Source organism: Thunnus albacares, chromosome 18 (genome assembly GCF_914725855.1).
Source record: "Thunnus albacares chromosome 18, fThuAlb1.1, whole genome shotgun sequence".
NCBI lineage: Eukaryota > Metazoa > Chordata > Actinopteri > Scombriformes > Scombridae > Thunnus > Thunnus albacares.
This window is the reverse complement of record NC_058123.1, coordinates 3,349,780-3,377,552: the sequence shown is the minus strand read 5'-3', so window position 1 is coordinate 3,377,552 and position 27,773 is coordinate 3,349,780. Positions and strand designations below refer to the sequence as shown.

General features: G+C 36.9%; 3 protein-coding genes across 4 annotated transcripts in view; 2 read left to right on the top strand and 1 right to left on the bottom strand.

The window, feature by feature from the left end:
- Positions 1-27,773, bottom strand: part of LOC122968041 (oocyte zinc finger protein XlCOF6-like) — an 813,118-nt gene that overhangs the window by 54,716 nt on the left and 730,629 nt on the right. The gene's annotated exons all lie outside the window — the stretch shown is intronic.
- The window catches only part of LOC122968057, a 64,407-nt gene that overhangs the window by 15,213 nt on the left and 21,421 nt on the right, over positions 1-27,773 (top strand). The window lies entirely within an intron of this gene.
- LOC122968058 lies at positions 368-8,085 on the top strand. 2 transcript variants are annotated; one of them, XM_044333004.1, is made up of 11 exons: positions 368-680; positions 816-1,022; positions 2,273-2,474; positions 2,697-2,862; positions 4,531-4,624; positions 5,313-5,354; positions 5,517-5,573; positions 6,181-6,308; positions 6,570-6,705; positions 6,800-6,870; positions 7,681-8,085. In XM_044333004.1, the coding sequence occupies exons 2-11, from the start codon at positions 818-820 to the stop codon at positions 7,912-7,914; spliced, it is 1,335 nt and encodes a 444-aa protein (XP_044188939.1). In that variant the 5' UTR covers positions 368-680; positions 816-817; the 3' UTR covers positions 7,915-8,085. The 2 variants fall into 2 exon arrangements, with proteins under 2 accessions (XP_044188939.1, XP_044188940.1); XM_044333005.1 differs by having other exon boundaries at positions 368-687.

Here is a 27,773-nt window from a genome sequence, read left to right as displayed (position 1 = left end):
GTCTCATAATATATTTGCCTGTTCTGTTCATCCCAAACAATAAAATAGATAAATTGTGCCAACTTTAAACTAAAAACGATTTGTACATTCAAAGTTAAATTTGGTCTAAGGTACATTAAATATCAAGGCAAGTGTGTATACATATCTACATATTTATATACATTGTTGCTATGGATTAACAATAAGTCACTTAACATATAAAACATTTTACTGGATGGTAATTAGTGTTTTGTTCAGTGCTTGTTAACGAATTCAAATATAGGTCAAATTTGACCCATGAACACTAAGGATGTAAACCTTCAAGAAACTGGACTGTCAGCCCTCCAGGAAGTGAATGAAGGAGTGAAGGCGGAGAAGTGAATTTACAGTGTGTAAGTGTGTGTGTGGCTGATAAAAAGACAGACAAACAACGGGATAATTTGGGAACAGAGCTGAGTGCTGTAACCGATTTATCTGCTCACCAAATGTGTGTGTTGGTGTGTGTGAAGGAGCATATATGTGCGTGGTTAGTAAGAGGAGAAAGGAGGTGCAGCAGGAAACAAACTGTATGTCACTGTTTTGAGAGCCATAGTTTCCTGCACTACTATTTTCACTTCGTGTGTGTGTTTGCCTCGCCCTCAGTTAAACTCCGACTTACAGAGCAGAGGACAGAGGCAGCTCGACGACAAGAGTAAAACAAAGTAGAGAGTCAGTCTGATCTTTCTGCTTTGCAAGCTGAGTTTTTTAAGCGTTAAGATCTGAAACTCAGATTTTTAACCGACCGTAAACTCAGTTTGACAGGAAGTAACGAGGACTTAGTTTTTTCGTGTCCACAGAGATGTTTGCAGCTAGAACTAAAGCAATTGTGAAGTGTCTGGGCGCGGAGGGAGATCTCATCTACAACGAAAATGCCAAGCAGAAGATTGACATGCTGACTCTGGTCAAAGTCAGAGTCAAAAAGAAAGTCTTCTGGTCAACCGTCGAGTACATGATCAGCGATCAAACACTGCTCGACCTGCTGCAGGAGCCGGACATCTCCCCAGGTGTGTTTTCTGACACAAAACTATATGTAAACAGCAGTAAAAGTACCAAAAACACATTATAAAAATACTTAATTACATTAAGATGTCTACTATTTAAAATACAGATGATCAGCTTCATGTAGCTAAAGTTTCACAGTAAAAGTACAAAATAGCCAGGCTAAAAATACCAACTTTGTTACAGTGTATGTACATTGTAATAAAGTTGATGTTAAGATTAAATTAATTTAAGGTTAAAAGATACATCATAAATATGGTTGAAAAGCTATTTCCTAAAAGATTAAAAGGTTCAGTGGAATAAATAAGTTTAAAAAAATATATAGTTATAAATATTTGTTTTATTTTGAAGAGTTCATAGTGGTAAAAGGAAGTAGTATTCCAGACGTATGTTAATACTGATCATTTATTGGTTTAAGTGAGTGGGATCACACAGGTGTGTAAAGAGAGAGAGAGAGAGAGGAAGTAAAGTTTGAGTAAAATCGTGTAACTGTATTTTTCTGAGAGCAGGTGTAGATACCTCTACTCGAAGTTTGTTGTACAGTTGTTCACATTTGTTTGTTTATTAGCTCATTATTAAAGTGAATGGACTTATAGTCACTGTGTAGCTAACCCAGTTTATGCTCATTGTTTCTAAAACTAATTCCAGTGTAATGTTTGGTTATTTCCTTCACTAGAAGTATTTAATAATGGATATCAGTGACAGCTTTGTTTAAAGGAGTGATACACCTATTTTATTGCAGTAGTCTAAGTAGTAGTCAATCAAAGGTAGATTGCAGTGCATAGATTTAATACAAGTTTAAATAAAACTGAGTCTAATAAGTGTATTACTCAAGAGTTATGACTCAAGACAAATAAAATAGTGTACATAAACAAAAGAGAAACAAGATAACATCTAAGTATTATCTATTGTACATTAAGGTAGTTGATTTAAAGAACTCAGGGCCGATCCCTGATTAGACAAGGGATAGGTGGGCTACACATCTTTAATAAGATCTTTGTGTTTTTTTATGTAAAATATAATGTTACGCTTAACTATAGCCATCACGTACATATATATATATATATATATGTATATATATGTAACAAAGTTACACCCCAGCCACCCGTCTTCTCTCTGATAAAAAACAAACAGTCCTTAAGTAGCATAAAATGACAAAATTATTAAATACTTTGTCAAAATTATGAGATCTTTAGTGAAAATGATGCAATACTTATAAAAAGCTCTGAGATACTGAGGTAAAATGTCCCTGCAGAGTACACAGAGGAGGTTCTGATGAAGGATTTTGAGAACCTTAGTGACAACAGCAGTGGAGGCCGTGCAGCAGCAGGAGTTGATCCAGCTAAAGCTGGACTGGAAGTGTCTGCAGCTGTGGACACTATTGATGGAGTGTCCTCCTTCACTCTGGAGAAAAAGACTGTGGACATCAAAAAACTGAGGAAGAGCTGCGCTGACAAGTACGTCTCTGTTTGTCTCTGAGTGTTAGAAAAACTCCAGTTTCTCTGCTTTGTTTCCACGTGTGAAGGCCTCTCAGTCAATTATTGGTGAGAATATGGACTGAAAACTCATCAAAGATTTCACATGGGAATAACAAAGTGTTGTTTGATAGGTTTAATTCCATATTCTCACCATTCATTAAATATCATCAACCCTCCTCCTCTCGTCTGTGTTCCCTGCAGGAAGATAAAGGAGGAGATGGTGAACATGCTGAAACTAAAGGAGATGGAGAAGCTGACTTTTGTTCACCAGACGGTCTACAACACTGCTGATGTCAAATTTTATGGCAAAATTGGAACGGACAACTTCGTGTCGGCAGTGTGGGAAAAATTTGCGTGTTTGCTGTGGGTGAGTGTTTGTGTCCTCGAGAGAAAAACTACAGAGAATAAAAACTACTGACAAAAGATATGAGCTACAAATAACTTCTAACTGGCTGATGATCAGAGTCAAAGTCTGTTTCGTGTAAGAACAATAAACTGACAAGAATGTTTTCAAACTCAGAAGCCAGTCAAGATTCCTGTTTAGGCAGAAAAACATGTAAAGTAGAAGATGGACATTTTTTGACAAAAGAAAATAAAAACTGGTGATTCTCAACAAGCAAACAATCAAGAACAGCATGAAGACGCCCATCTTGTCCTCAGGTTCACTACTGACTTTGCATTTTTTAGTTGTACAACTGTAACTTGTTCAATTGAAACATGCAGTTCATGTTCCTTTTAAAATTTGACACCTTTACTGTATAGCCAACAGTAGAGAGATGTCTTCATGATTCAGTTGTAAGTTAAAAATCCAGTTAAAATGTGAATTAATAATTTAAAAATGATAATCCTTTTAGAGACTGAGGTACTCATGAAGGTCTGGGTCATCAGACTCCAAGAATTACACTAAAGATTAACTTAAAGAATCAACTAAGGAGTAAAAGATTATTTGTATTATTCATTATAGACAATAATTCTATTATCTACAATTTTTAAAATTTCAAAACGTGTCTCAGAAGGCATGTGCTCAGCTAAATTTTTGTGTGTACCAATATCTGCCTTCAGTCTCTACCATCCCCCCTGTTGGCACGTAGTCCTTCGTCCCATGTGTCTGTCTTGTAAGATAAGAAAACAAACATTTTGGCACAGTTTTCGCTCTTTTGTAGGAGCAGACAGCAACCTGCTGTCTGTGTAAGACAGGAAGTGTAGCAGGATTAAGTACAGGACGGGTAATGGTGACATTTGGAAGGGCTAGTAGGACATCATTGTAATGCATCATTCTTGCAGGTGTTAAATTGCTTGTTTTGTGTTCCATTAGGATTTAGGATACTGCATGAGGAACTAGTAGGTTAAGGGTCTGATATCCCTCTGATCCTCTTAAGGTTAATAGGGCTAGTGATGTATCTGCCATTACTTTAACGCTGTGTGGCAGCCCTGCTGCAACAGTATCCAATCTTGATGAGAGTTAGACTACAGGGGCCAGATGCATAAATGACACGTACACAAAAAAACCATGCATACACCATTTCCCGCACATAAACTGGTATTTATAAACACAGAATATGCGCACACCACACAGTATTGATGACATAAACCTGTCTTTTTCACAAACAGGTTGAGTAAAGGGTTGTTGCCAAGCCCAAGGTCGGGGCTGTGCTCATTGCTTGTTTGAGTTTCACAAAACTGTCATGTCCTTCCTCAGTCCAGGTCAGTGCGTCTGTAATGTCTCAGTCCATAGTCATGATTCATCCTCTGCAGAGGCTGTGACATGTTAGTGAGCCACACCGCTGCACTGGGTGACATGTTCCTTCATTATGAAGAGTTTGGTCATATTAGTTTATTTAGAAATGGCTCAAAAGACTAATAATAGCGATCACAGTTTCAGTCTCTGAAAAGTATTTCTGTGTCAGGAAGAAAAATATAGAGAATCACAAGAATTAACCCCTGAAATCATGTCTGGATTTTATCCTGATATGAGACACCTGAAATGTGTGAGTGTAAACGTGTCTCAGTGATCCTGCTGTGTTTCTTCCTTCAGAGAAAGAAGAAGGACGTGACAATCTTCACTATTCCTGAAGATGTCACCTTTGCTTTCAGCCTGATGGAGATCACCATTGATAACAATACTCTGGGTGAGACACAACTCTCTCTGTTACTGCGTCTGTTGTAAATCACATCTGCACAGTTTGAACACGTTCTTTTAAAGAAAAGACGGAAGCTATCTCTTCCTGTTTACCCCCACCTATTTATCAGTAATAATTAGTCTATAAAGAGTTAATACATGTTTTTAACTCTTTGTTATGTATTAAAAATCAGTCTATAAAGAGATAATAAATGGTTCATAATTCACTATGATGTAGCTGTCAACAACCATAACACCTCCTGTTGACACCCTGAAGTATTTCTCGCTGAATGAACAGATGTATGACAATATAATAAAACACAGCTGTCATAATATAAAATAGGTCTCCAAAGGAGAAGTTATAAAATACTGAAGTAAATAAACACTTAAAATGTCCTTATATCTGCTTATAACTACATTTTAGTGAGTTATAAACCATTTTAAACTGTTAAGATGCTAATTATTAATGATAAATAAGTAAATAAGTGTTATGGTCCATCTAAAAGCTACAGACAAGTTCTTCTTTTGTGAAGGAAAAGTAAGTCGTTAATGTGACCAGATATTGTTAATTCACTAAATTATTCGGCGAAACATCATCAGCTGTAATAACTCAATCATTATTATTAAATGTCAGACAGATGATCAATGATTTAGTTTGTAGCACATAACTTCATAACTTCTTCTTCACTTTTGTTCAGGAATTCCACCTCGATTCATCAATATGGAACGTTACAACAAAGGTCTGTTTTTAGCTTTCTATCAACTTTTCAACTTTTTTTACTGAGAAGCTCAGTTCTGTTGTTTACTGCTCATCTCTGTCTTCACTGTCATACTGATGCTGCTGTTGTTGACTCCATCTTATATCCAATAACTCTAAATTGACACCACCGAAACCTCGGCAGGATGGTGGAGGGTCAGCACAGATGGAGACGACGAGACGCTGCAACAAGTGACGGAAGGTCAGTTTGAGTCTTAAATGTCTTCACAATGTAACCTCATTTAAATTATATTCGATACCTGAGTTTCTGAGACTTCTACATCATCAACAAGATCAGTCATCAACTGAAAAACCTGGTGTTCATCATCTGCCACATGTTAGCTGCCCTCTTGTGGCGAAAACTGATTTTGCAGCGATTTTATGTGCTCTTTTTGAGGTAAAATTGCAAGCAAAGGAAAATAATGGGATTATTATTATTATTATTATTATTATTATTATTATTATTATTATTATCATCAGTGCAATGCAGAGACTGTACTACATCATATCATGCAGGAAACATACAGAGAAAAGACTAGAAATGGTTACACAACTACAGTAATTAGGGTGATCAGAAATCAGTATAGAAAGTAGTCTGGACGTATATGAGGAGGGCAGAAGATGGCTGTTTGGTTTTTTTTAATGTTTAGTAATCAACATCATGTAAAAATATTTCTTATTTTTTCTGACAGGCAGTGAAAACCTGATATCAGATGCACATTTAGCATCATTACATTGACCTTCATTATGTTGAACTTTCCTACTTTACTCACTGGATTAAATGGTAACTGCTGTTGTGTTTCCTGCAGACATATTTGATAAAGCAGCTCTTCTCCAGCCGCTGGAAGAACTTCATGAGTCGAGACGTTGTGATCTGCTGAAGACACTCAGTGAGCTTCTGCACGACAGAGACGCTCTCTCTCTACTGGTGGAAACAGTAAGACCAATGTTCTCAACAGTCAGGGTGAAACCTGTGTGAAGCTATGTGTGGTCTTCCAGAGGTTTCTGAAGGGAACATTTAACATTTATCACTTACTGGTGACATGATACATGTTTGTGATCTTTAAAAATGACTAAATAGCACGTATGGACACGTTAGTACTGCATTAAGACAGACTTGAAACAACCGGAACCTGTCCTTCAAGGTTTGACTTCATCAGTCAGCAGACACATCTCTCTCTCTGTTTCCTCTCTTCAGTTGGATCAGAGCAGTAAAGGAGTGTTTGAGTGTCCAGAGTCTCCAGCTGTCTCTTCATTCATGGCTCTTCTTGATGTTTCTGAAGTCTTCAATTCTCAGAAGTATGCTGCTCACCTGCTAGTCAGCGCCATGGACGGTATGGACTGACACACACTACACACTGATTTGACAGAATCTACAGCACATGATGAATAAAATAAAGATTTTTGTCTGTTATTTTTTCTCCTCAGCTCTACCAGACAATGCTGCTGCTCTTCTGGCTACCTGCAGTCTTAAAACACTGAGAGTCCTCCAGCAGCTGGTTGGTTTATAGTCCCTCCAGGACTTTGCAGTTTTTTGTGATTATTGCAGCCAGAAATGTTTGATTTTGCAGAGACTGTTTGACAATTACGATACTATTGGCAATTTTTTAATGCAGTCTTTTTGCGGTAAAATTGCAGGAATTTAGAAAAAGTGCAAGCAAAGGAAAATAATGTGATTTTTAAAAAACCTACTACCAATGAAGAGTCATATGTAATCATTTCCTTCGATAAAAAGCATACTAGATATCACAGAAACAAATATATTTCAGTGCAAAGTTATATAAAAAATTAAATACTTTATTAAATAAACATTCATCTCGACATTAGAACCATATAAAATTAGTCCATAATGCCATTGAAATAAATGCATTAATGTAAAAAATATAGTTTCATTTCCAAAGTGCCCATTTTTATATTTGAGGTAGATTATGTCCATCTTTGCTGTCTGAACAACATCAGTGTGTGTTCTTCTGACTAACTGAATCAAACCTCCTTTGGGAACATTTGGGAAATGTTTTGCTCGTCTATGGCATCATTTTTGTTGGTAGGTGAGATTTGTCCATCTTTCACCTGAATCCTTGCTGAATGGCCAAGTGATTTGGCCATTTCACGTAGAAAAGTTGTGGTTATTTCGTAAAATTGCGAGCTCGCGCAAATATTGTGGAGATTTCTTGACTTTGTGTTAATTATTGCGTTCGCAAAATCACAATTTCCTGGAAGGATTGACATACTCTAAATTGTATTGATCTCTCACAGCAACATTCAAGAACATCTTTCTCCGTCTGTCTGTGTCTTGTCTTGTTGTCCAGGTGAACAGTCTGAAGGAGAAAGCTCAGGTCAAACTCCCAGAGTCTCTGCCTGCCTCCCTGCAGGAGGGAGGAGAGCTCCGCTGGGCGGCCGAGCTCCTCTGTTTGACCGATCAGACGCTGACAGAGCTGAGAGATCAGTGGGACAGACCAGAGTTCCCACCAAAATTGCTGCTGGAGCTTGTGTGTCTCGTTGTGCAGGGACTCAGCTTGATGAAGCCCAAAATACACTCATAATGTAGTCAGCTCTTCTTTTATTACAGAGTCAATATTAAATTACGGGTTTCACCATTTTTCCATTATGTCTTAACACAACAGTCAGGTGCCAATATGAACACTGAAAGAGGTTTTCCAGGCTGTAATCATTCCTCCTCTTCATACTGGCTATTAAAAGATCTCTTTCAAAATCCACAGTGTGTCCACACAGTCATTTTGTGCAAAAATGCATTTAAAAGTTTATCTGAAGCTCATATGAGGGATCAAGCCTGTCCTCCCAAAAAAAGGACATTATAGGTTGTAAATTCATGCGCCAAAAATGACCTATAGTTACATTTGAATGACTGATGCCATCTAGTGGCCGTAGTAATTAAGACCCAGGGAAGTGACGCTGTTCAGGTGACATTAGGTGACTTCCTTAGTAGGAGGAGGCAGGTTGGGTGTATAGCAAGATAATTGGTTTTAAGGGCAATAATGGACTTAGGGGAAGGAGACAGCTATTTGCTTCATGTTTCAACCACCTAAGGAAGGAGAAACCACATTTCAAATGATGATTTTAACCCCAAACATGATCTTTCCCTAATCCTAACCAAGTGGTTTTTGTGCCTAAAACTAACCAGACCATAACCACAGAGTTGTCACATCATAAACCATCATTATTTTTTAAAAGTGATTTTTAACGGTTTTGTAAAGCGGCATATTATGCTCCTATTTTGGAAAGCAGTACATTATGCTTCAGTGGGTCGTTCTGGAGTGCAGATAGAATCAACGTATTTCCTCCAGAAATAAACTTAGTTTTTATGGGTGCTATGTCATCCATAATTTGTGTCACTGGCAAATTCTGCCTAGTCAATTAAAGATAATATATGTATAGGCATTACACTTATCACTACTCAGTGTATACTCCATAACCATCAATAATAAGAAAATAAATGCATATAAAAAATATAAGTTATGCAACTTATTGTCAACTCTTAGGTATTAATGTAAGCCACTACATACTGATTAAGGTAATAGCATTTTAAAGTCTACACTCAATGCTAAGCATATGAGCTAATGACTAACAAATTTCAATAGAAACTCAAGATATAGTAAAATGAAAGCATCCCAATGCATAGTCTAAACCAAAACATTCAAACATTGTTACACGTAGATATCACCACCATAATTCTGAAGAAGTTCAGTCTACAACCCATGTACTTTGCGTACAGTGGAGGGTCACCACCATGGAGAGGTTACTAGCACTTACGATGTGTGGTGGTATGGAAACCATCTCTTCAACACCCTGGTAGTCATAATATATCATCATTACATCATTTGTCCATCTCACTCTTTCAAACTATTCATCTCCATCTTCCTGTGTCACATGAGACACACACTTATACACACATGTGTAAGTCATGTTTCACAAATACTTCACCATTATGAGCCTCAACAAAATCATACAATTCTTGTATAGCTAAAAATAGTCTATTTTCCAACAATAATCATACTTGGAAACAGTCGGGGAGTGGCATACCATAACAGTCAAAGAATGCTCAACAGCATCAGATTTTTCAATACTAAACCATTTTCAGAATCACTTATTTGGGGTTGTTCAAGATCCTCCTGACAAATGGTGGCAAGATTTAAAGCTTGCATAGATGGTCATAACCCTTGAGATGATTGATTCCTACCTCCAAACAATCTGCTCACAGACATATTACCAGGTGGTGGGCGTGATGTTCCTCATTTGCCATCCCATTCCTCTGGCATTATGGCAGTACAATCTTTGGCCCAGTGACCCATTTGATGACACCTCCAGCAGACATCGCTCTTCAGTCTTCTCTGTTGTCAGAAGAGAAGCTCCTCATCCACGGCCTCTGTCAGCTGAAGCATAGCAGGCAGGCCGGACCAGCTGAAGCTTCTTGGCTGTTGTTGGATTTCTTCATTTCTTCATTTATTGGTTTCTTTCATCATGAACAACAGTCTCAGCCCTTATACAATATCTCTTAACATCATTCAGTCTGGCACACTGCCATGCCACACAATGCCTGATAAAAATGACTCTTATCTCTGGGCACAGACCATCCACCAGGGTCTGAATGAACTGTCTCTCCCACACAGAATCATTGGTGGTATCAGAGGGTTGATCGTGGCTGCTATGCATAACAAGTTGGAGACGAGGCAGTCAACTGGGTTTGGTAAGCAGAGGTTTTTGCAGTTTCACATGGAGCAGCTGAGTCCCAATTAGCTGGTTTGACTTCTCCCCAGACGAGATCCAACTTGGTAACACAAACATGTTCCAATTCTGCTGAAATAGGTTTGCACTGCACTACCATCTTCTTGAGGGCAGTTGCAAATGTTTTGCCACAAATCTTTCAAAATAGCCTGTAATTCTGTTAAATTCCAGGGTCTATAAACACGTTGAACACTCCCAGCTCCACTGGGGCATTCTAGCATTGGCGCAAGAAATGCACTTTCCAAAGAACCTCTAAATGCTCCTCCTTCTACAGCTATAGATGAAAAATCCAATGTTGGAGTTGACATCATGGGCTGGTTAGCATGTGCTTTTTTCTGCATTGTTACTGGGCATCATATAGGAGTAGAAAGACATGGTGTCTCTTGAGGTGTCAATGTAGGTGTCTTCAAAGCTTGGTCTAGTAGACCGGTATATGATGGATGTGAATGGTCAGTAGATGGTGCTGCAGCATCTCCTCTGCTATCTGGTGATATAGATGCTCCTGCTGCAGTTCCACCTCCCACCTGCAGGCGATGTTGTTCACCAAGGAGAGCCCCAGCTCCTGTCTGTGAAGGATGTCTTCATGGTGGGCAAGCCAAGAAATCATCCACTGAACACTGACCATAGTTGTTTTAGGGCGGTTGTGAATCATCTGACCTGTATGACGGACCCTTCAACCAATGGCATCCCATTCCCTAAGGCATTCAAACATATACTCATAATCCCAATCAGGAGGCCCTGATTGGATTTATAAATTCCTGCAGCAATGCTATCCGAGATTTTTCAAAAGAGCCATCTTGTGGCCATTTTGGGTAAAACTCTGCTACATGATCACAAAAAGGCATTGTGTAATAAATTGAGCCTGTCACTTCCTCAACAAGAGCTCTAGGAGTCATCTGAACTCAATCTAGCTCCACATCTCAGTGGAAACCTCCAAATAATGTGGAAATTGTCTGAAAACACTAAACACACATATGAAATAATACACAAAACACTGCTGGGTTTAAGATTAAAAATGATTATTGTACAATAAGGAGAGAGAACACGCACAAAAATTTGCATCAGCTTGTCTCAACAAACAAAGAGCAAAGCTAATCTATTAGAGTTTCTGAGGGTACAAAGAAATGATCTGTGATTGGTCAGCGTATATTATTTTAAACACTTGTGATAGGTAGGCTTTCGGCCTAGTCATGCCACCATCTTTTTCCTTGTTTTCCTCTCCATGGAAGCCCCTCCCTCTGCCGCTCACTGGTAGGAGGCACACAGATCTCACTCTTGATGCATTTTGTCCCATGTGGTTAGGGAACAGGCTTGTCTCCTGGAAGGCATTTTAAACAATCTGTTGCCCAGGCCCTGCAGGCTGGATAACCTACTTTGAAGGTAACTGTTGTAACTGTTGAGCTCATCACAGTGATGGCATTGTAAGTTGATAATGCCCCTGGGTTGCATTGAATGTCCTGTGTTTGCTTGAGATAGCACTGACCCTGGAGCCAGATCTGGGTTACCAGATACTGAGTTGTTTGAGAGTTGTCATAGCCGCTGCTGTTTTGCCTGTTACCTTGCTGCTAGTTGTGCCTCCTTTTTATACATGTGTTTATAAACTGGATCCAGCTTATAGGTGGATGGCCATGGGAATGTTGGTGCCAACTGCTAGGATTTGCTAATGTTTTTTTTTTTTTTTTTTTAATATTTTTGTCTTTTATGTGACCTGACCTCAGCCCCCTTACCTTTTTGCCCCTTTTTCCTAGTGTTCCTGCCAGACATTGGTGCCCTCTCCCCTTCACTGCATATGGTGGTCTGATGTGGTAACTGTTTACACTCTGTCTTTAAAGGTAACCCCCTACATGTCTGGGTCCTAAAGATTTTGAGGTGGTTCACACTTACCGATTTTATCTTTTTCTGTAGCATTCATAGCAAGTTGGCACTAACATTTTGCCTCTTTTTAGGACTGTTGTGCTTTTATTGAGTTGTATGAATAAAACTGCCCACAACCTGATTTTATAACTATTGTTCAATAAATTGCCCATCCAGCGTCAGAATTCATGTCTCTGTGTTATTTTGGTACTATCTGCGGGGATCCCAAAATCAAGTTAAATTTCCAACGCCAAGTGGCGTAGTTAACATTGACCCTTTCTGACAATGGGAACTCTGGGATTTGTTGTTCCCACTATTGTGTGCATCATATCCTACATCCTCATGCTCAAAGCTCTCAGGAACAGCATGACAGATGCTGCCATCACCAAGAAGCGACGGAAGGCTGTGGTCTTGATCATCACAGTGTTGGTTATGTTTTTAGTGTGCTTCACCCCCAGTAACATCATGCTGCTGGTACACTATATCCTCCTGTTGAGCGGGGCCGACAACAACCTGTACGGATCACCACCCTGTGCCTGGCTAGTCTCAACAGCTGCATCGACCCTTTTGTTTACTACTTTATCTCCAAGGACTTCAGGGATCATGTGAAGAACACGTTCCTCTGCAGGAGCGAGAGGACAGTGAAGAGGATGAAGGTGTCCTTCAGGGCTCCGAAAAACTCACAAGAGCAACACACCACGCCTAAGTCAGGAAACACACAGAGCACTGAATGCTAGTGGATTAATCATTATTAAGCTGTTTTATTCCTGATCATTATCTCCCTTCAGATATCGCTTTTCAGTAACACTTAATTTACAGGTCTCTTCATTTGTATAGTAAAATAAAATAAAGTGTTACCTTTTTTTTCTTATTCTACTGTGACTTCTTCCACCTCAGGTTTGGTTCAGTACATGTAATGAAATTTAGGAGTCATCTTTGTTAATGACCTCCTGTTTCAGAGCTTTGAGCTGTGTAAATTACTGCTTATATTGTGTTAATACATTTAATTGTCTTTATATCTTTTACGACACACTTGTTTTATGCACTTTGCTTGATGCAGTTTGCTTGATTTCAGCAGGGTATGAATGATTGCCTTAATGCAGTTTTAATGGGTCTAATCTTTTATTCCATGTTGTAATTTGATGAATTTTGATGTGCCAGAATTGAGACCCAAACCTAAAATGGGCAAAATTTAGCAGGTTTTATAATGTAGGAAAAAAGTTTGTCTGTGTTTTTTTAAAGTAATAATTTTTGCTTGTATATCTATATTTTAGTTTGTCAATAAAGGTCATTGTCTAACTAGCTGTTTCCTGACTCTGTGGACGGGTCGACATGGGAAAGGTCAATCCAGGTATTTCTCCTTTTCAAAACAATTCTGATATTTTAACCTTTGCTTACAATCCAGGGTTATGTTCTTCCAAAATCCCTCTCGAAGACAAAATTTCATCCCCATTATTTGTTCTGTGTGTAGAAACTCTAATTGGAAGCTTTTTCATACCTCCCAGTGCCTGGCATAATATCAGACATGTAAACAGTAAAAATATCAAGTAAATTGTTGCCATTTTGTGAAAACACACATCATCCACCCTTCTTTCTTTTTCTTTTTTTTGGCATTTTAACACCGTAATTGTTCACTTCAGTTAATGATTGTCACTCAGCTCTTGTTCACTCCTCCTCTGTTACACTGCTGCACAGAATACCATGGGAGGTGAAGGTAAACTTTTACTGAACTTTATTTATCACTGTTCTCAGTTTACTCACAACGTGTCCGCATATGCAACCACTAATACAACTGACTTCTCCCAAAAAACTCTTTCTCCTCTTCTTTTTAACCCTCTCCACAATTAACCTAGGTCACAAAAAACATGCCACTCAATATTATTCCATTTACTGCCTGAACTTTGTGTTTGGTCATCTAACTGGTCATCAAGCCATTATGACCAAATAATGATTACTTTGTTTGGGTGGGATCTGTATATACTGTATATTTCACAAAACAAGTAAAAGGCAACTGCAGTTTTCAGCATATTAAACATGCAGTTGGAGTTTATGCTTCCTGTTTGGGACTTGACAAAAGTAAGAAAAATAAAACTTTCCCCAAAGTAAAAATAACCTTCACAAATCTAACCAGTATTTTATACTTTTATGAACTTGTCTTGTGTTTAGACTCAACCCAAAGTCACAACTCCAGTTTGTCCAGAATGCAGCTGTTCAGATTATTAGAGGAGTAGAAAGACGTGGTCACATCACTCAGTTGCATATTTACCTTAGTTACTAGATTGCTTCAGAGCTGTTTTTTAAGATTTAACTGATCATTTTACGTGATAAGGTTGGTTTTGAAGTCAACAGAAAATTAGAGGGATTGACATGAACTTGACCTTCATTGTAACATCACGTATCAGTAGTCGCACAAAAAAATAAACAGGACGTGGCAAACTTTGTACAGACCAAAGACATTTAGACTGATGAAGTGCATTTGTCCACTCAATTTATGTTAATCCATTGAATCTAATCAACTCAGAATACTGAATTGTTTTTTTTCTTTTTGTTTGTTTGTTTCTTTTTGTTTTTGATGTTTTTCTTTTAACATATATTGTGCCATACTAAGCATGTTTTGTAATGAAATGTTGAAAGTAGAGCTGAAAGGAAAGCCCAATAAATTGATTAGTCAATGAACAGAAAATTAACAGGTAGCTATTTTGATAATTGATCAATTGTTGCAGTCATTTTTAAGTATAAACGCCAATAATTTGATAGTTCTAGATTCTCAAATGTTAAAATTAACCATTTGTAGGAAATTTTGATGGGTGTTTTGCACAATTTTCTGATGTATGAAAAAAAAAAAACATTGATCAATTGAGAAAATAATCACCATATTAATAGATAGACCAAAATCCAGAGTTGCAGCCTTATCTGAAGTAAGCGTGGGAGACAGTACTGAGATGATGCTTACACAGAGTGAGATATTCAATTCCAGCATCACATCAAACACATTAAGCAGCAGGAGATTTGGTTTTTTGATTCATGACCTCAGTATTTATAAAATCTTTGCTACGGAAGGACCAGAGGTCACACTTTTACTGAGGGAACTGTGAAACTGTTGGTGCAATATTGAACATACTAGAAAAGTTGCATTTTAACAGAAGAAGTCAGGACAGCAGTGCTTTGAACTAAATGCTCGCAATGACAATGCTAACATGCTACTAACATACTACTAAATTAGCACTAAACACAAAGAACATCTATGGATGATAGCAGTGGTTTGGTCATGAACAAGAAATAAGTTTTGATCTGATGATGGCACTAGTTGAAAGGCTAGGGGAAGGGTTCAAAAAAGTTATTAAATGTAATCCTTAGGGGGACAGGTACCAAATTTCATTGCAATCCATCCAATAGCTGTTGAGACTGGTGGGTGTATGGGTGGGTGTCACTGACACTGATTTCCACACTCCATATTGTGAATGTTTAGTTCATTTTGTTTAATTTGGTCTAATTTGGTTTATTTATGTTAATAAACTTATTTTCTATTAAAACTTATTTTCTGTTAAAACTAAGCATGGTGTGTGTCCCATTTTGTTGTGGCCAATGAGCTGGGTCATAACAATATATATATTTACTGAAAAAATTATTTTATTGCACATATGTTTCACAGTGAAAAGCTTTCAGTCATCTCTTACTTTGAACTCTCTTTATGTATACATCACTTTTTAAACAAAACAACCTTGTGTCTAAATATGTTTGAGCATCATTGTGATAGTGAAAGACAACCAAGAAGCAACACTTATGTAATCAGCAAACATCCCTCCTTGGCATAGTTTGTTTAATGCTTCCCCCTGCTGGTGAGAAATGTGCAGTACATCCTATATGTACACTCACTGAGCACTTTATTAGGAACGCCTGTGCAATCTAATGCAATCCAATACAACAGCGCTGACAAATTCTATTTTTTTTATGAGGCTTATACATTTTCAGTTTTTGTTGACATTATGAGAAAGGTGATAATTCTACTTTGTGTTTATTATTGAGGTTGTAGTGGATGGTAGTGGTGTACTGAAGCGCATTGTATTGAAAATTGTTGGAAATAATTTGCCCCCCTCATATATATCAATGTGGTGGACAATTGTTACTCCACTAGATTTATTTCACAGCTAGAGCTTCTTTTCACATGAACACTAAAATGTGAAACCGACCCAACAATATAATATAATCCTGGTCTTGAAGAGGGACTGTGTCAGAATCTAGTTTTAAGACTTGAATTGTTTTAGTTTATGTTCAGCTCATTTGTTATAAAGTTGTGTTTAATTAAACTCCACACAGAAAACTGAGGACAAGATAGTATTATTCCATCATAGGAGTACTGTAAGGCTGCAACCAACAATTTTTTCATTATTAATAGGTCTGACAACTATTTTCTTTTATAACTGATTGATTGTTCAGTATATAAAATGTCAGAACATAGTGGTGTAGGATATTCCTCAGCAGAACACTGTCTATCTTAAAAAGTAGGGGCTTCCATAAGATACCAACCCCTCCACACACACACATCAAACCAAGGACTCTCCCTCCATTTCAAACACAGCTATAAATTAGTTGTGAAAACCAGTCAGCCATCCTGACCAAACACCAAGCAAAGGCCATATCTACAGTTAAGGTAGATCAAAGTCCTCCTGGAGTAAGCAGACATCGGCACAGGATTGGCAAGGGACCTCTAACGACTCTGAAGAGTCAGGTTTGGGGATACACAGGCACCTCCAAAGATAAGACATTGGAGGCCTGCTGTGTCTGGTATTTGCAACTCTAGGAATTACCTCCAGCCTGCATGGACTCTCATAAGAAAAGGTGGAACAAAAATGTTCAACAAAATGTCCAACAGCACCGTTTGACCAACAGGACTAAGGATGGACCTGCCGTGTTGAAATGTGTGTATCTGAACACATTGTTGCGCAACAACTCCCCCTCTCATCCTGGGCCACTCCCCACAGACAATGAATTTTAAATTTGCCACCCCAGTTTACCAGCTGCTTCCAGTGATGGTCACTAGTCAGTCTGTGTTTGTTCATCTGTTGCACCCCCTTTTCTGACAAACTCCGGTTCTGCATTCATTCATTCATTGTAGTGTCATTGTTTGTTTAGTGAGTGTTGTTTTGTGTTATTGTTAGGTTAGTCTTTTAGTAATAAATGTTTTGTGCATAAGTTCATTGCCTTTGTTTTCTTTAACTTACTTTCAGTCACTTTACGCATCCGATCCCTTTTCTGAGTGCAAGTTAATCCCTTTCCAAAACTGATTTATGTGTTAAAGATTCTCTTGACTGATCACCAAGAGAAGCTATTTATTAGTGTTATTGTACCGATTCTGAAGTTATATCGCTGGACGAATAATTGAAGAAATTCTGCATAGTCATTATTCCCTGAAGTCCAAGTTAACATATTATATGTTTAAGGATAGGTTCTGTCTTAAAACAACAGTCAGGTGTTCATATGAACAGTGAAAGAGTTTTCCTCGCTGTAATCATTCATACTGGTTGTTAACAGATCCCCTTCAAATGTGTTTTCAATGGAAGTGATGGGGGCCAAAATCCATTTTGTCATTTTGTGCATAAAATGTATTTAAAAGTTTATCTGAAACTTATATGGGGCTTCAGCAGTCTGAGTTAGTTATATCAAGTGGATATATATATTTACAGTCTTTTTAGTGTCAAATTCCCTCTTTGTGTTTCTTCAGACAGTGTTTCCCTGTTGAGCTGCAGTGGAGGTATAGTAACAGGAAGAAGGACTTTGGCACTAAGAAAACTGTAACGAAGGAAGATATTTACTTGATTTGATTCATTTGGACAAAAGCTTCATATTAGCTTCAGATTAACTCTTCGATACATTTTTGCACCAAAGGAGGACTGTGGATTTTGGCCCCCATGGTCAGTGTGAACAGGAGGAACGATTATGGCAAGAAAAACCTATTTCAGTGTTCACCTGGACACCTGACGGTTGGATAAGAGAGGCTTGAACAAGTGGACCAGACAAACTCCACTCAAAACTACTTCTGACTAAATTATTTAATTATAATTGGTGACAAGTCAAACATGGTCCAATGTCTTACACCATTTGTGCAGAACTATTTTTACTGAACTACATTTGAATTTTCAAGCAGGAGTAAACAAACACAAACAATCACCTAAGATATAGTCAACTGGTAGAGAACCCGAGACCCAAGGAGAAGCTGCGGTTTCTTGCACATAGCAAACATCCCTAAATTTTAACCTCAAATGTAAAAAAGAAGAAGTTTCAAATTTTCCACGGAATGTGTTGTAAGTGACAGTCAAAGAAAGGTCATTGCTTCATACAAAGTCATAAAACATCAGCATGTAACTGGTAAATGTCCTGGTGGAAGACCATACAGTGCTGCTTGAAAGTTTGTGAACCATTAGAATTTGCTTTACTTCTACATAAATATGACCTAAAACGTGATCAGATTTCCATTCAAGTCCTAAAACTAGATAAAGAGACATCAATTAAACAAATATGACAAAAACCTTACACTTGTTTGTTTATTTATTGAGGGAAATGATCCAATGTTACATATGTATACATTTATTTGAAGGGGAAATGAGAGTCGGGTGTTTCAATCAATGGGATGACAATCAAGTGTGAGTCTGGGCGGCCCTGCCTTAATTAAAGAAGAGAAATCTGGGTCTTCGCTATCAAAGTCTGAGCTTCACAACACAGGTTTGTGGAAGTGTGTCATGGCTCAAACAAAGTATATTTCTGAGAACCTTAGAAGAACAGTTGTTGATGCTCACCAAGCTGGAAAGGGTTACAAAACCATTTTTAAAGAGTTTGGACTCCACCAGTCGACTGTCAGGCAGATCGTGTACAAATTGAAGACATCCAACACCATTGTTACCCTCCACAGGAGTGGTCGAACAACAAAAATCACACCAAGAGCAGGCGTGTAAAATACTGGGAGGCCACAAGGGACCCCAGGGTAAAGTCTAGGAAACTAAAGGCCTCTCTTGCAGTGGCTACAGTCAATGTTCACAAGTTCACCATCAGGAGAACATTGAATATTAATGGTGAGCATGGTAGAATTGCAAGGAAAAAAGCCTCTTCTCTCCAAAAAGAACATTGCTGCCGTCCACGGTTCGCCCAAGACCATGTGGATAAGCCACAAGGTGATTGGAAAAATATTCTGTGGATGAATGAGAACATATTAAACATACAGTTGGAGTTTGTGCTTCCTGTTTGGGACTTGACAAAAGTAAGAAAAATAAAACTTTCTCCAAAGTAAAAAATAATCTTTACAAATTTAACCAGTTTTTATATATTTTATACTTTTATGAACTTGTCTTGTGTTTAGACTCAACCCAAAGTCACAACTCCAGTTTGTCCAGAATGCAGCTGTTCAGATTATTAGAGGAGTAGAAAGACGTGGTCACATCACTCAGTTGCATATTTACCTTAGTTACTAGGTTGCTTCAGAGCTGTTTTTTAAGATTTAACTGATCATCTTACGTGATAAGGTCGGTTTTGAAGTCAACAGGAAATTAGAGGGATTGACATGATCTTGACCTTCATTGTAACGTCACATATCAGTAATCGCAAAAAAAGATAAAGAGGACGTGGCAAACTTTGTACAGACTAGAGACATTTAGACTGATGAAGTGCATTTGTCCACTCAATTTATGTTAATCCATTGAATCTAATTAATCCGGAATATTGAGTTGTTGATTTTTTTGTTTGTTTGTTTGTTTTTAGATTTTTGGGTGTGTTTTTTAAGCTGTATTATATATATTTATCTGACCAAGACTCAAAAACCCAAATACATAAGAAATATATATAATATATAAGAAAACTAGCAAAAATTCACATATGAGAATCTGGTAACAGATAATTAATAATGTACTTATAGTGAAGTAATAGTTTGAATGCATGGCTTTTGCTTGTAATAGAGTATTTTATGCTGTGTTACTGTCACTTCTAAAATTCAATGCATAATCTAAATAGAAGGACAATAATCACCAAAGTCCATAAATGAAAGCTGCAGACCAAAAAAATAAAAAATAAAAAAATCACACACGCTGGTCATTTAAACATAAAATAATATCTTCTAACAATATAAGTTATTGTTTGATATTATATCAGTGGAGGCGTAGAAATATCATTGATAAGCGGGTTTTGAATGTTTCCATATAATGTTCCTGTAGTGCAGATGAAGAGAAATGCGCGTTCTAGTTATCAATGACGGAAGGAAGATGAACTCATGAGTGAGATTATTATCATATCACCGAAATCAACCCGAGCTGTGTCTCGGTTGGTTAGATGCGGTCAGCTGACTCAGTGACATCGACTAGTGTCCAAATCATCTATTTGAAGAGGGGATGATACTTCAAACAGTGAAGCAGTAACACCATCGGACATTACATTACATTTTATTTTAACTCGCTCTTGCAGCCATGACTTTAAAGACTCGATGGTCTCACCTGTTTCTCCTGCTGTGTTGCGTCCAGACTTGTCTTTGTCAGTCAGGTAAGATGTTGCTTTGTTTTTTTCCATCACTAATGTTTTATGCTGTCATGAAAACATTAAGCTCAGGTAGATTTAAAATCCAAAAAGACTTGGTCATAATCTAGTAGCCGATATGGCTGGACCGTGTATGGACAATGTGTGAAACTGTGGACAATTTGTTACAGAGATAGTCAGTGTCAGGGGCGCCGGATTCATTTCAGAAGTGCGGGGGGACCGCGGACGCGCACACGGTTCATATATTGTCTGGGGTCGCGGACACAGACATTGTATGTTTATGTATATGCTTTATTACAAACAATCCTACCGTATAAACCTGGAATCTGTGAGTAACAGCTGACCTCTTTATATACAGTCAATGGTGTAGATGGGTAGCAGAACACAGAACATTATTTACCGTTAGATCCTTGCCGATCCTGTTAATGAAGTTACTGCTACTGTGCCAGGTGCGTGAATGCGCACATCACTAATGTATCGTTTCAGCTGCTGTGTGATGCTGCAGGTATTTGATAAAGTCAAAGGAAAGAATCTGACGCACAGCCAACTGTGGACAACAAACATCATTACTGATGTTTTTGCAACATCCCGGATTACATTCAATGACACCTGAACGACATTAATGTACAATTCAGTCTCATCAAAAGCTGTATAAAAACTATTCTGACGGACATTTCAGTAGATTATGTTATAGATGCGAAGTAAAAGAAGCAAAATACATGACAGTTGATTTGTGATGTTGGAGAGCTTTGTGTGCGCACATTTGCTGACTAAAGACACACAAATTGTGTCTCTCTCTGCAATTTTCATTATGTAACAATCTTAACTACCTGTAACTTTACTACCTGTAACGCGTCCACGACCTGTAAGCATCTTGTTGTGCAGCAACATATTTCTCTTCCACTTTGTTACATTAATAACAGTTTTGAGGAGATGAAACATGCGGGGAAAGGCTCAAAACACTTGGAGCTGAAGCAGTGGTGGCTCCCGGGACCTACAGGACGGCCCCAAAGCTTTGGCACCGCATCACAGCTGTTGTGTTCACTTTTGCTGTTGACATGAACAGAAATGAGACGCAGGATTGTGATTCAAAGAAACTTGTAGCATTCAGTGCCTAGTGCATGAAGTAGTGTGATAGTCACATAGTGCAAAGAAAAGAAACTGATCTTTTTTAATCTTAATTTATTTCTTGGTATTTTACCAATTTTGTTCTGTCCTACTTTAACCAGTTAATTAAAGTTCAAATTATGGGATGGTACCAGTGAGGCTACAGTACGTTTCTGCACATTATATTTAGTTATATTGCTTTACTCTGTATTGATTAAAATGGAAAAATAGAAGAAAACAAACAATATGCTTGTGAGGAAGCTCTAGTTCCCTGCTATGACTATGTGCTGGAATTGTTCACGTGGAACCCGCTGCAGGTGAAGAATCACGCAGATGTCTTGAATTTGTATGGATTTGTTGTCATCACCACAACCACAGTCCTTGTACAACTGTCTGATGACTCAATGGTTCTGTGTAAATGAACATAATAAATCAGAATAAACGTATGAAAGTATAACAGGCTAATGTAGAAATGATAAACTATATTACTTTCTGAATGTATAAATTTCAACTATACAAGATAATACAACTGGCAAACAGCTGATAAATAATGTGGCCATGTATTAAACAGGCATAGCTGAGGCTGAAGCAGCATATTCCCTCTAACAGTGGGTTAATGTACATCAGCACTGCAACACTGCCATCTAATGGCCAGTAGTAGACATGCATGACATCAATCCGGGGGCTGAACGAGCTGCTACACTGCACGGGTTGTGCACGCCTGTTAATTAACGAGCGGACCTACAAATGGCCGTTCAGTCCACTATTCTATTGGTAATATGGTAAATATTACACATCACAACTCAAACATAAAGTCCTAACCGTATGCTTGAGACATGATGCCTGTTAACATCTAGTGACTGTGGGTAACAGTAGCTGCTAATATGAGGCTACACAGTCGGCAGAATACATGAATATGAGCCCCTTTAGTTCGGTTAACACAGAAACAATTCACTAACGAACAGCAACTATAACAACATTCTTAAACACTTCACTCACTTGCGCTAGACGCACTTGACACCAGATGGCTGTTAGTACAAAGCAAAGTTCTGTATTACATGTGTGTAAATTTCTTTCTCTTCTGTTATTTTCGGTCAAGGTCCAGTGGGTCCACCAGTTGAGTGACTACAAATAAATAATAATATATAACATTAAGTTATAATTCTAATGTTTACAATGTCTACTTCTAACATAGGCTGTGCTTTACCATGTACTATACCTTCACCTCAGCCTCCCTTTACCTCAAGCTCACTTTTTACTGTCTCATCTCTTCATGTTTGTAGCAGCACCAAAGCCAACATTTTATCCAAAATTACATGAAATGAACACAGCCTTCAATAGGAAATTATGTGCTCTTTGCACAAAAAGTGGCATAAGTGTGTTTTCTCAATTTCACTAATCTGGATACCCAAGTTCCATGAAATTGTAATAGTTTTAATACTAAAAAAAGAAAGAAACTTGTGCCTAACTGTCTAACTTCACCAACTGCACACAAATAGGAAGAAAAAATTACTACATGATAATCAGATCAGAACTATATTGAATTATTGCCACATACAGTAACATGTGGTATTCACAACTGCCTTTTAAGGTGTATATATATAGTTATTTGTGAATGTGAATATATGATATATATGAAACATGAAATGTGCAACTTCATTTGAAAAGAAAATGTTTGCTAAGCAGTATGAAACTCAAACCTCTCCCTCCACAATCAACCTCTTGCCAAATATTATTCACTATTTAAGCCCTACATTTATGCAACTAATTAGCAATAACTATTTTCATTCACTTATAACATTCAGTACCAATGCATGAAGTAGTGTGATGTTTGTATAGTGCAAAGTAAAGAAACTGGTCTTTTTTCATTTTAATTTATTTCTTGGAATTTTCCCAATTTCTTTTTGTCCTATTTTAACCAGTTGATTAAAGTTCAAATTATGGGATGATCCCAATGAGTGTACAGTACATAATGTTTCTGCTCATTACATTTAGTTATATTACTTCATTCTGTATTCATTTCAATGGAAAAATAGAGGTAAAAAAACATACATTATGCTTGTTTAATTGGTGTGAACCACATCTCCTGTCCTGTACCTCTTACACCTCTGCTGATATTGCTGCAAAGTTACAGCCAGTTTAGATGGAAATGGATGCTTTAATAAAACAAAACAAAGAACCTACAAAATCCCTGTTTGTAATGTGTGTATAAACATGTTATTCTGCATAGTAGTAGTATACACTCCTTTATTACATGGGTGTAAATTTCTTTGTCTTTTGTTATTCTAGGTCAAGGTCCAGTAGGTAAAGAAGGTCTACCAGGTGAGTGACTGCAAATAAATTCTACTAATACCTCAGCCTCCCTTTACCTCAAGCTCACTTTTCACTGTCTGATCTACTCATGTTTGTTGCAGCATCGAAGTCAACATCTTATTCAAAATTAGATGAAACGAACACAGAATTCAAATGGAAATGATGTACTCTTTGCACAAAAAGTGACATAAGTGTGTTTTGTCAATTTCACTAACTTGGATACCAAAGTTTTGGGAAATTGCAGTAGTTTCACCACCAAAAAGAAAAGAAAAAAAGAAATATGTCAAACTCCACCAACTACACACGAATAAACTATAGGAGGAAAAAATTACTACATGATAATCAGGTCAGAACTGTATTGAATTATTGCCATATACACTAACATGTGGTATTTACGAAAAGCTGTCAGGATGTAGATGTAAATTTTTTTATGACAAAATATAATGTGCAATTTTATTTGAAAAGAAAATGTTTTCTAAGCAGTATGAAACTCAAACCTCTCCCACCACAATCAACCTTTTGCCAAATATTATTCACTATTTAAGCCCTACATTTATGCAACTAATTTGCAATAACTATTTTCATTCACTTATAACATTCAGTGCCAATGCATGAAGTAGTGTGATGTTTGTATAGTGTAAAGAAAAGAAACTGATCTTTTATAGTCTTTATTTATTTTGTGAAATTTTCCCAATTTCTTTTTGTCCTATTTTAACCAGTTAATTAAAGTTTCTGCACATTACATTTAGTTATATTGCTTTATTCTGTATTCATTCAAATGTAAAACTAGAGTGGAAAAAACATTATACTTGTTTATACGACGTGAACCACATCTCCTGTCCTGTACCTCTTACACCTCTGCTAATATTGCTGCAAAGCTGCAACCAGTTTAGATGGAAATGGATGCTTTAATAAAACAAATCAAAGAACCTACAAAATCCCTGTTTGTAATGTGTGTATAAACATGTTATTCTGCATAGTAGTAGTATATACTCCTTTATTACATGCGTGTAAATTTCTTTGTCTTTTGTTATTCTGGGTCAAGGTGCACCAGGTATAACATGTCCACCAGGTGAGTGACTGCAAATAAATTCTACTAATATATAACATTCAGTTGTAATTCTAATGTTTACAATGTCTACTTCTACCATCAGCTGTGCTTTACCATGTACTATACCTTCACCTCAGCCTCCCTTTACCTCAAACTCACTCTTGACCGTCTGATCTATTCATGTTCGTAGCAGCACCAAAACCAACATCTTATTCAAAATTAGATGAAACGAACACAGAATTCAAATGGAAATGATGTACTCTTTGCACAAAAAGTGACATAAATGTGTTTTCTCAATTTCACTAACTTGGATACCCAAGTTTTGGGAAATTGCAGTAGTTTCACCACCAAAAAGAAAAGAAAAAAAGAAATATGTCAAACTCCACCAACTACACACGAATAAACTATAGGAGGAAAAAATTACTACATGATAATCAGGTCAGAACTATATTGAATTATTGTCACATACGCTAACATGTGGTATTCATGTATGGCTTTTAGAGTGTATATATATATATATATATATATATATATATATATATATATATATATATATATATTCATTTATGTACGAAATATATAATATGAAATTTTATTTGAAAAGAAAATGTTTTCTCAGCAGAATGAAACTCAAACCTCTCCCACCACAATCAACCTCTTGCCAAATATTATTCACTATTTAAGCCCTACATTTATGCAACTAATTTGCAATAACTATTTTCATTCACTTGTAACATTCAGTGCTAATGCATGAAGTAGTGTGATGTTCATATAGTGCAAAGAAAAGAAACTGATCTTTTATAATCTTAATTTATTTCTTGGAATTTTCCCAATTTATTTTTGTCTTATTTTAACCAGTTCATTAAAGTTTAGATTATGGGATGGTCCCAGTGATGATATGGTACATAATGTTTCTGCTCATTACATTTAGTTATATTGCTTCAATCTGTATTCATTTTAATGGAAAAATTGTGGGGAAAAAAACCTACACTGTGCTTTTTTATTTGGTATGAACCACATCTCCTGTCCTGTACCTCTTACACCTCCGCTGATATTGCTGCAAAGCTACAAGCAGTTTAGATGGAAATGGATGCTTTAATAAAACAAAACAAAGAACCTACAAAATCCCTGTTTTTAATGTGTGTACATACATGTTATTCTGCATAGTAGTAGTATACACTCCTTTATTACATGTGTGTAAATTTCTTTGTCTTTTGTTATTCTAGATCACGGTGCACCAGGTGAGTGACTACAAATAAATTCTACTAATATATAACATTCAGTTGTAATTCTAATGTTTACAATGTCTACTTCAACCATCAGCTGTGCTTTACCATGTACTATACCTTCACCTCAGCCTCCCTTTACCTCAAGCTCACTTTTCACTGTCTGATCTATTCATGTTTGTTGCAGCATCGAAGTCAACATCTTATTCAAAATTAGATGAAACGAACACAGAATTCAAATGGAAATGATGTACTCTTTGCACAAAAAGTGACATAAGTGTGTTTTGTCAATTTCACTAACTTGGATACCCAAATTCTGGGAAATTGCAGTAGTTTCATCACCAAAAAGAAAAGAAAAAAAAAGAAATATGTCTAACTTCACCAACTACACACGAATAAAGTATAGGAGGAAAAAATTACTACATGATAATCAGGTCAGAACTATATTGAATTATTGTCACATACGCTAACATGTGGTATTCATGTATGGCTTCTAGGGTGTATATATATATATAGTTATTTATGTACAAAACATATAGTATGAAATTTTGTTTGAAAAGAAAATGTTTTCTCAGCAGAATGAAACTCAAACCTCTCCCACCACAATCAACCTCTTGCCAAATATTATTCACTATTTAAGCCCTACATTTATGCAACTAATTTGCAATAACTATTTTCATTTACTTATAACATTCAGTGCCAATGCATGAAGTAGTGTGATGTTCATATAGTGCAAAGAAAAGAAACTGATCTTTTATAATCTTAATTTATTTTGTGGAATTTTCCTAATTTCTTTTTTTTCCTATTTTAACCAGTTAATTAAAGCTCAAATAATGGGATGGTCCCATTGAGGGTACAGTACATAATGTTTCTGCTCATTATATTTAGTTATTTTGCTTTATTCTGTATTCATTCAAATGTAAAACTAGTGGGGAAAAAACATTATGCTTTTTTATACGACGTGAACCACATCTCCTGTCCTGTACCTCTTACACCTCTGCTGATATTGCTGCAAAGCTACAACCAGTTTAGATGGAAATGGATGCTTTAATAAAACAAATCAAAGAACCTACAAAATCCCTGTTTGTAATGTGTGTATAAACATGTTATTCTGCATAGTAGTAGTATACACTCCTTTATTACATGGGTGTAAATTTCTTTGTCTTTTGTTATTCCAGGTCAAGGTCAAAAAGGTGAGTGACTGCAAATAAATTCTACTAATATATAACATTCAGCTGTAATTCTAATGCTTACAATGTCTACTTCTACCATCAGCTGTGCTTTACCATGTACTATACCTTCACCTCAGCCTCCCTTTATCTCAAACTCACTTTTCACTGTCTGATCTATTCATGTTTGTTGCAGCATCGAAGTCAACATCTTATTCAAAATTAGATGAAACGAACACAGAATTCAAATGGAAATGATGTACTCTTTGCACAAAAAGTGACATAAGTGTGTTTTGTCAATTTCACTAACTTGGATACCCAAGTTTTGGGAAATTGCAGTAGTTTCACCACCAAAAAGAAAAGAAAAAAAGAAATATGTCTAACTTCACCAACTACACACAAATAAAGTATAGGAGGAAAAAATT

Coding starts and splice junctions, on each gene's coding strand:
- LOC122968058 (XM_044333004.1), top strand. CDS start 818: ATGTTTGCAGCTAGAACTAAAGCAATTGTGAAGTGTCTGGGCGCGGAG. Junction 2,475..2,696: donor AGGAAGAGCTGCGCTGACAA/GTACGTCTCTGT, acceptor TGTTCCCTGCAG/GAAGATAAAGGAGGAGATGG. Junction 6,309..6,569: donor TCTCTCTACTGGTGGAAACA/GTAAGACCAATG, acceptor TCCTCTCTTCAG/TTGGATCAGAGCAGTAAAGG.